This window comes from Syzygium oleosum, unplaced genomic scaffold, assembly GCF_021117445.2.
Source record: "Syzygium oleosum isolate NSW1041296 unplaced genomic scaffold, Sole_v2.1 Sole_v2.05, whole genome shotgun sequence".
NCBI classification, from domain to species: Eukaryota; Viridiplantae; Streptophyta; class Magnoliopsida; order Myrtales; family Myrtaceae; genus Syzygium; species Syzygium oleosum.
The window spans coordinates 3,317,027-3,327,202 of NW_026607489.1; the positions used below are offsets into that span (position 1 = coordinate 3,317,027).

The 10,176-nt window shown below is 40.9% G+C and overlaps 1 protein-coding gene across 1 annotated transcript; it reads left to right on the forward strand.

Moving 5' to 3' along the window:
* Window positions 1-1,020: 1,020 nt before the first annotated feature.
* On the forward strand, window positions 1,021-3,242 carry LOC115680901 (heat stress transcription factor B-4-like). Its single transcript, XM_056312024.1, has 2 exons — window positions 1,021-1,550; window positions 2,083-3,242. The coding sequence occupies exons 1-2, from the start codon at window positions 1,296-1,298 to the stop codon at window positions 2,923-2,925; spliced, it is 1,098 nt and encodes a 365-aa protein (XP_056167999.1). The 5' UTR covers window positions 1,021-1,295; the 3' UTR covers window positions 2,926-3,242.
* The last annotated feature ends 6,934 nt before the right edge of the window (window positions 3,243-10,176 follow it).

The window sequence follows — 10,176 nt, forward strand, 5'->3', positions numbered from 1 at the left end:
ACATATAATTAACAGATGACCGAACTTATTGATATAACTTAAATTCACTCCAACAAAATTATAAGACATAAAAATACTAGTAAAATCTTACACTACAGATCATTGAAACAAAGAATGTCTTCTTTCATCTTAAATTGATTTTGCTCTCGATGTGACGATTTCTCTTGTTCAAAGGAGGGAGATGGAAGTGGAAGAGACAAATTTCCCCGAATGGAGCCTAGGGTACACCATAGTCCCTGTGATTGATTTTAAGTGCGTATGCGCGGGATCCATGTCAGAGCCTAGAGAGAGAGAGAGAGAGAGAGAGAGAGAGAGTCACGGGTTTGTCTTGAAATGCCCTTAATACACAGTCCTAGAGAGACAGCCAGACACATATTCCCTTCTCTCTCTCCTCAACCGAGGAGTTAAATCCCTACATAAATAATAATATCGCCTACTTGTTTTCTTGCTTTCTCCCCATTAACCTTGAAAGGATAGCCCCCCAACCCGAAAATAATAAGTCAAAACTAGGATTACTCTAGAAATAATGTTGCTGTCACTTGCATGAACAGTGAAGACTACAGCATACTGTGTCCAATTTTCATGTTAAACAACCGCAAATGCAGCTTGACTTGAACTGCTTGATTTGAAGTTGCTTGAATGAAAAATGAAATCCATGACTAAAGTCCATACTAATGCTAGGAGACATAAAAACTGACCACTTAAAGTTATGGTCTATAAAAAGCAATTAATGAGAAGTTTACAGAGTATTGGCTATCGTGAGTTATTTTTTGTGTGTAGTACGAAAATATTTGTGCTCGAAATAGAACTTTTTCTTTACCGTTGATGGATCTAAAGATGACATCCCAATGGATTTATCAAATGGGTCTGTAAGATAACATAGGTATAAACAAATTGAGTGTTTGAATGGGACTAATTATATGTGGTATTTACTTTGCAGCGCCTCCTTGTCTGACCTCATTTTTTTCTTCTTTATACTCTCTCTCTCTCTCTCTCTCTCTCTCTCTCTCTCTCTCTCTCTCTCTCCCTATTTTTATCTTCCGAAAGTCACACTCACTATCATCCTCCCTCCTCTCCTGCACTTCCCCCAAACAAAATCCTCTCCCTTCTCTCTATCTTTCTTCCCCCATTTTTGATCTTCCAAAGTCACTCTCTCAATATCATCACCCTCCCTCCTCCTCCTCCTCCTCCTCCTCCACCTCCCCCGACCAAAGCAAACCGAGTCTCTTTCTCTCTCTCTCTTAAAGGAGAAGAAGAAAGAAGGGTTGGTGATAGAGGATATAGACTAAGAAGGGATGGCGCAGCTTATGGTGGACAAGTGCGGGGAGGGCTTGCTGGTGGCGGTGGAGGCACAGAAGGCAGTTCCGGCGCCGTTCCTGACGAAGACATACCAGCTGGTGGACGACCCCGCCACCGACCACATCGTGTCGTGGGGCGACGACGACTCCACCTTCGTCGTGTGGCGTCCCCCCGAGTTCGCCCGCGACCTCCTCCCCAACTACTTCAAGCACAACAACTTCTCCAGCTTCGTCCGCCAGCTCAACACCTACGTATGTTTCTGTCTTTGCCATGTCCCTGCACTCCTGTGTTTACTGATGATCAACTTAAGCAATTCTCAAACCAAACAATCTTTGTTACCTCAAATGTTCTTGATAAAGACCACCGCTGTTTCATATCAGATTGGCAATGCAAGACTTCATTACCCAAGTTCACTGAGCAATTTCTCGACATGGGTTTTTGTTGCACTTGCAAACTGGGCAGTTTCTTGACATGGGTTTTTGTTGCAGTCACCTGGGTCTTCTTCTTCTTTGTTGCTTTTTTTCAGTTCTTACATCTCTCTTTCTGTCTGTGAAAGAGACAAATTCGTGCAAGTTCTCTCTCTCTCTCTCTCTCTCTCTCTCTCTCTCTCTCTCTCTCTCTCTCTCTCTCTCTCTCTCATTCTAAAACCCTGGAATTGTGAAACCGGATTCAATCAGTAGTCCTTTTGTTAGGGTTTTATTACGATTTAGCTGCCACATTCAGTGGTGTCTTATTTCTATAGCTGATTTTTGTTGCCTCTTGTTGGACTCTTTGATGTACTAGGGTTTTAGGAAGATAGTACCAGACAGGTGGGAATTCGCCAACGAGTTCTTCAGGAAGGGCGAGAAGCATTTGCTCTGCGAGATTCACCGCCGCAAGACCGCCCAACCCCAACTCACCCACCACCACCCGCACTCCGCCTCCCCGCTTGGCGTCCCCACCTCGGGCTTCTTCCCTTTCCCAAGCCGCCTCAGCATCTCTCCCTCCGACTCCGACGACCAGCATTCCCCCCACTGGTGCGACTCGCCGCCCCCTCCCCCTCCACCACCGCTCTCTTCTCCCCGAAACGGCTGTGGCGGCCACAACAACAGCGTGGGGCTTGTCGCGAGCGCCGCCAATTGCGGCAGCTCCGCCGTCACTGCCCTATCCGAGGACAACGAGAGGCTGCGGAGGAGCAACAACATGCTCATGTCCGAGCTCGCGCACATGAAGAAGCTCTACAACGACATCATCTACTTCGTCCAGAACCACGTGAAGCCTGTCGCTCCCAGCACTTACTCGTGGTCGCAGCCTTCTCTGGTGCAAAAACCCTCGAACCAGCTCCTTGGTTACAATAATTACGCCAATGCCATTGCGGCTCCCAACAATAATAATTGTGTCGTCAGCAATCACGTCAAGCCGGTCGTCCGCAGTAGCAGCAACGTAACACAGAGCTCTCTAACTATTCTTGAAGATCCGCCGGTCATGAACAAGATGAAGCTCTTCGGCGTGCCACTTCTGTCGAAGAAGCGGCTGCGCCCGGAGTACAACTCGAGTCCGGTGGGTTACATGGAGACCAACAAGGCTCGTTTGGTGTTGGAGAAGGACGACTTAGGGTTGAATCTTATGCCTCCTTCAACTTGTTAAGGTTCTTGCCGATGATTATGATGATGATGATCAGTTTTTCGTGCATTATTTGAAGAAGCTGAGGCCGAGGTTTCTTGTCTTTTCCTTTTCCTTTAGTTTATTTTTGAAGAGGTTTTCTTTTCTCTTTTTTTTTTCCCCTTTTTTTCGCTTTAATTATCTTCTTGCCCTCAGAGTCTGATATATATTGATGAGAGTTATGTGTGTGCGTGCGTTATGGGTGTTTGTGATCTGTACATATCTTTTTCCCCTCCTAACCATTTAATACAGGTGGGCTATATCTTGATTAGAGTGATATCATCAAAAGCTTTAAGTCCAAACTTAACTTTCAGCATCATTGATCTTTTGCTTGCATCCATGGTCTCTCCTGTCATTCATCTATCCTTATTGATTAATTCTCTCCTTCTGACTTTGATGCCTGGATGTTCAGTTACATAAATGAGAGAGAGCGAGAGAGAGAGAGAGAGGTCATTGATAGCTATGGCTTCAGTTCCTTTGATAAAAAAAGGCTGAAGAGAGTCACAGTTGACAGAGGCTGTCTTTCATTGTTGACGATTTCCTTTTGGGCTCTAGGGCTTTCTCTTGCTTCTAGTCCCATTAATGGGGTGATACGTACACGACACTGACTCTGGAGGGTGAAAATGTTTTCCTTGATTTCTATACGGAAACTGCTCAAGAAAGAGAAAACACAGTACCACCAACCAGACACAAAAGAATGATGATTCGAACCTCAAATTCTCACTGGAAATTCGTTAAAAGAGAAAAAAAAATTGCAACATGATATAACCCATCGTTTAATCTTCAAAAAAAAAAAGTGTGGCTGCTATGATTACGAAAAGAAAGGTTATCATGTCACTTGATGAAGTTATTATGATTGTTGATGCTCTTTTTTCTCTTTGTTTTTTTCGAGCTTTTGCATTTCTTGTTTTCCATGAACTGTCAGTCAAGGGGAGGGCAGAAGGAAAACACAGGCTACTTCAGAGGGTGGGTTATTTGATGAAAGCGACATATGGGGAAAAAAACACTGAGTAAAGAAAAAAAAAGATATGAAGGTTTTGAGATGTACACATCAAGAGGGGCTTCCATACTTCTTCTTCTTCAGAGGAAAAAACCTCTGCTTTTTCCTACTTTAAGTATCTCATCGATGTCTTCAAAAACTCTCTCTGGATCCATCTCTCTCTCTCTCCCTCTCTCTCGTCTTACCCTTTTCTTTTCTCTCATTTCAACGTCTCTTTCCCTGCTTCTAGATAAAAGCCTGGAGAGAGAGAGAGAGAGATTTTTTTTTTTTTGAGAGACAGAGAGAGCTTGACTGGTAGATAATAAGAAAGAAACTGTGACATGCTTTCCAAGTTTTGCCACAGGAAAATCCACCACTCTCCAATGGCTTTTCTTTCCATTTTCTACTAAAATCCTAACACAAGTAAAGTTTGACCGGGAGTTTTGATTTCTTCTGTTGTTCTTTCCTACTTAATGATCTGCCCCCTGCTTGCTCGTGCATGTCCATAAATGCAATTAATAAACATTACAAGAAAGGAAAGCTCTGTGAGGCAGCGATGCCAGCAAGCAAGAAAGAATGTCTGTTCAAGTAAAGTTGCTATACGAAGAGAGATAAAGTACCTGGGAATAGAGTGATAGATATATTGGGAGGATATTTTTGAATCCATTCAAATAAAACAGGTAAAATTAATTGAATTTTTACATTGAATTTGATAAGTATATGCTCATCACTTAAAGCATTTTTTGTACACTATGATCCCGGTCAAAAAGAGTATGTAAATATATTATCGTATCCATTTAACTTATGCGAAATATCATTAAATCAGACAAAATTTTCGCTTGCTGTGTGATAGATGACGAAAATTCTGCCTACCCTAAGAATGAGAGCACTGAGCATGGTAATACTAAAATCGTATTGTCTCATCTCTCTTTCATTGTATTGCAAAAGATTTTTTACCCTCTCTTGCCAAAAGAACCATAACCCTTGTTCAACATCCACACCATGTACTGTACACCATTCTATCAATGTCCATTGTTTGTCTTTTTCTTGGGTATCGCACGTGATCAGCCAAATGCACGTGCAGTGTAGATATAAACGTCTACACACTCTCCTATTCAAAGTCTATAAGAGAATGAACAAGATAAAAGCAACAATTTGATGGGCTTCAAAAGTTGGGATACGGATCATAAGGTAAAGAGCAAACAAAGATGCTTTAGAGAGGGATCTGTAATGGACCAACCCAGAGATGCAGATCTGTGGGTTTTGAAAGTTTTGGGAAAGGCAAAAGAGATGTTTTCTTCTGCGTTTTGAGAGTCTTTTGAAAGCGCATTGCCCAAATGGATATTTCCCATCAGCATTTTCCTTCTGGTTTGATCAACTTTATCGACAAAGTCAAAAGAAATGGTTATTCTGAAAGATCTTGGTAAAGATGGGGAGCGCGGCCTTGATATAAAGAGTGCTTGCGACCATTTAAAGTTTGTCGCATGATAATTGGAGGTATATATTTGATGGCTCGTGTGTATGCCTAATTAATCAGCCCGAGACGTAAAAGTAATTGGGGTGTATGAAGACGGTTTAAATTTTACAGCTCAAATATTACAACCCGATAGGACAGCTTATCTAATATGGATTTTGTTAAAGGGTTTTTTCGGGGCACTTGCTAAGTAACCAAATGAGGGATCAATGTAATTCGCCGGCCCCTTGGGAGGGTCGCCCTCGCGAGATCCGGCGAGGGAGACCCTTGCCCAAGTGAGGGCGTCGAGGCCCTCACCAGTGGCTGGCGAGCGACCTCCACTGGCCATTGCCGAGGTCCGGTGGAGAGAAAAAGAAAAGAAAAGCAAAGGAAAAAAGGAAAAAATTAGAAATTATTCGGAAAATTGCGAAAATTGTCAATATCAACACTAGTGATGCCATGTAGGACGGCCAACACTAACTAGACCGCCACCTCAGTGATTTCCGTCAAAATTGGCAAATCGTTAAAAAGTTAAGACTACGTTGGCAAATCGTCCGAAGGTTTACAACTAAATTGGCACAATTAAAAGGTTTATGACTAAATTGGTAAATTGTCAAAGGATTTAGGATTAAATTGGCACAATTAAAATGTTTAGAATTGAATTAGCTGACGTACTTTCCCGTATGAAAAATAAACATTTCCTCGTTAAGCAAGCTTCATAGGTGTCCTAGAAGCACTTTTCAAGAAGCTGATATATTGAAGTCACAAGTTATGGTTGGTCTTAACGAGTGAGTTGATGGGTGATGGGAGGACCCATGAGATGTTTGGGCCTCTTAGCTCCTTATCCCATTTCACAACTGTTCAAGCTTGTAATGGACAATCATTTTGTCGAAAAGTGAGTAATTTGCTGCCCACGCCAATAATAGTGGCGCACTGCAGGTGCTGGCGACACTGAAGTGCTCAATGTAATGTTTATTAACACCCACCGGCGGGGTAAAAAAGCTTTCACACAAAAGGTGTTATTAAATAGCAATTTGAGGATTTTAATAACCCACATGCCGATTATTTTGCTATGTTACCCGGGTTTTGTTCTAGTATATTTCGCACGTGCAGCCCTCTGTTCATTAAATTTCACGTGTCATTCATAATCCTGTTTGCACTTGAAAGGGGGTGTCAAAGTATCCCACATCCCTTGACTACGGGGTTTATATGTTCTTTATATACATTTGGTTTCCTTTCACCTGTCATATTAAAATTTTGGATTGAACATTCTAACAAAATTAAGGGTGAATGGGGCCGTTCGTGTAAATTTTTCATTATCTGTTTTTCGTTTTATTAATTACATGTTCTGGTCTTTAGTTACATGTCAGCAATGTAACACAGTGGATAAAATGAAGTGTCCAACGTTAGATCCTTGTCCTCTAGAGTGAAAAGGAGGACATTGCTTTGCTCTTCTTAACATTCTCCTTATCAGGCTGCAAATATATGCAAATTTCTCCTTGTGTGTGTCATTTTCGAATTTCATGAGAATCATTGGCCAGAGCTGATGGGGTAGGATGTGTAGCTTTTGCACCTTGACGTAGATCTTTCAAAATATTGTTCAAGGATCTCCAATTCAGAATAAATTCCTCTGCTAAACATTTTGATTTCACTTCACTGCCTTTGAATTAGAGTGAGTCAGTTTTATATCAACAATAATCGAGTATCAGAAGGAATTATCTACGATGGACTAAAGAACTGTGACTAACCAGTTGAGCCAACTTGTTGACACCAAAAAATGAGTTGATCATTGATCGTTGACTCAGACTAAATTACATTGAGCAAGATGCGGTGAAAGAAAGATTGGCTAAGTGTTAATAAGGATAGTCGGCAACATTAGTTGAACCGATTACAAAACCCATTTGGCCGACAAAGATATAAATGAAATTGGCTAAGTCTAAGATTAAACATCAACAAGTGAAGATACATTCAAGTGACAGCAAGCCACGATTGATATAATTGTTAGGAAGATGAAGTAACCATTTAGATGGTGAGTCCGACAACTCCAAACGCAACCGTCGGAGAGATATTCGCAAAGGGAGAAATTTACATAAATGTCAAGTAGTTGAGCCAAGAAAATCACAGAGACAAGAAGCTCAGGAGCAGTTGATGTGAAGAAATGGAGAAGATATAATCGTCGTAGTGGTGGAAGCGACATGATCGGTGAAGTAGTGGGAGCATAACTGTCGGATGGTGGAGTTGGTTACTTGTGAATAACTGTTTGCACATAGAAGTCACTGAATTGTAGGATGCATGAGGGTTGTGTTTAATTTCTCTTTGAACGGTTGTTAACTGTCGTCAGTAGTATAAATACTTGAATAGAACATCGGTTGTTTGATTTTATCTTCCTATTCACCTTTACCTTTTCAAGAATTTTACATGGCTGGATGCGATTGCCTTCAATCTTAGTACTTTTAATTCTTATATTTCACATTTCTTGTCCAAGAATCAAAAAAGGATCCTTCACAACCTTCGCCAATTTACTCATTGATCCATAGTTCGAAATGTATTTCGTCGACACTCTTCGGCGAGGATGACCAATCTACCATTGAACATATTGGTCGATTTGTGGTCCAATGCGAAGAAGCAAGTAGAAATGATTTTTTAAGGCTATGATTGTTTCCTTTGTCTTTGTCAAAAACCGCGTTTATGATTGTTTCCTTTGTCTTTGTCAAAAACCGCGTTTACTTGGTATACCCGCCACCAAACTCGGTATATAATTGGGCAGAGATGGAAAAACAGTTCTGTTGGAACTAACTATGCAACCTAAAGGGGGGGTGAATAGGTTGCTTTGGAAGATTTTTGAAACTTTTGCAGAAAACAACGTGTAACAAAGAGATATCGTGATACACCAACTGTATGAGATATCACTTGTATGCTAGAGATGATAAACAGAAGAATAAACAACTGCACATAAGGATATATAGTGGTTCGGCTTTGATTCTAAGTCTACGTCCACTCTCACCACTAATAGCCACAAGGTGGGCTGGGTTGCACTAGTAATTTGCTGAGCAAGTTACACTCAGCAAGCACCACTCCTATCAGTTTGTTGATCACATTACTAGGAGGTGGATGCTGCTATCACTTGGTACATTTGAAATTTCAACACAATTATAATGCAGCAAATATTATCGACAAGTAGGAGCTTTTTGCTTAGTACACAGCAAGTATGAGATTTCGGGAATATTATAAGCACACTCTCTATTTTTCTCTAACTTGTTGGCTTCAAAAACCTTCTCTTTTATAGACATCTTCAAACTAGTCGTTGCTGATGTCCTGGAGAGGCAAAAATAGCCATTAGAGTCGTTGGTGCTGCTGTCCTCAGAATTGACCGCTCATACAGCCTATTCCTGAACTTTTGCAGACTTTCCTGAAATAGCTTCTACTGCTGTACTATAGCTGCGATTCTGACTATCTATCAAACTAACTATTTTCCTTTCTACCGGGTCTTCTGCTGTGCCTGTCCAGTTCTAACGGCTACAATAGTGACATAACGATCATATTAAATGAATCGTTACCTAAACATTATCAATTACTAGATCTCTTCAGCTTCAATATGACATCGTCATTTAGCTGATCTTTGAGATCGATGGTGCTGTTTATATGATCTGTCAAAGACAGTCTTGTGATCTTTTCTTCAACGAATAACATTATGAGTATCACTCAGTCCTTTGAATATATCTACACTTAGACAATATAGATATTATATTAAGGATAGTTTGGGTATCATCAAAATTCATTTGAAGATGTTTCTCTGACAAGTTCCATTCTCAATTTTATAGGACTATAACCAAGGTGTTAATTTTGAACCTAGCTAAACTATTTTTTTGGTCGGAAACGCTGTTAATTTTACTAACTCAACGAAAGTCTGTTAATATCATAAACTAAAATATCCAACGTAGGTTTCGGGGGATAAGACAGCCAATTAGGGAGGATTTTTGTTTTTTCTGCTGGGCCTTAGTCACCTAATCTGCTAACTTATTTGCCTCTTTTAGACAATGGTATAGACTCACAAATTCAAGTTGGGCCAACTTTGCTTTGCACACTTCAATCCAAGCCCGAATATCCCATGGGCTTTGCTCCCATTCAAAAGACAATTGACTAACAAAGTACAATATGTTTGTACTTCCACCTTCATCGCACGGAAGTCTTCTCAATCGCATCTTTCCTCCACGAAGTGAAGATAGTTGAGCAGAGCTAGGGTTTTGGTTGCGATTACTGACCAGCTAGAAATGATCTCACAAAGTCATGGATTATGGTTCCCCCGTGGTCGCGCACCACCCCAACTATGGCAGAGTCTGATGAACCCTTCGATTTGGAACAATTGACATTAATTATAAGTGTCCCTCGCTAGCGGCTGCCGAGTTGTAAGTAATCGCTTCTCTTGCTTCCTTTTCCTTTTCGAGATGAGATTCTACCTCGAGAAGCTGGCTTGCTCTAAAATTGCCAGGTCTATTGTTCTACTCACGTCTGACCAGCGTGGTTGGAAAATATAAGCATTGCGTGCCTTCCAAATTAAACACCGAATGGCCACAATCTTCACGTTGGACACCAAGTTTGTGTTTAATTTGAAGCACGGTAAGACCCATTTATCCAAACGAGTAATAGCTGCTGGGGCTAATAATATAACCTAGAGGGTGGGTGAATAGGTTGAATGAGAACTATGAAAAAACTTTTGCGGAATATAACAAGTTAAATTTCACCAAAAGTGAAAACAGTTTAACGTAATCAGAAGTGCTGCTGATGAACAGATGATGTAATCATG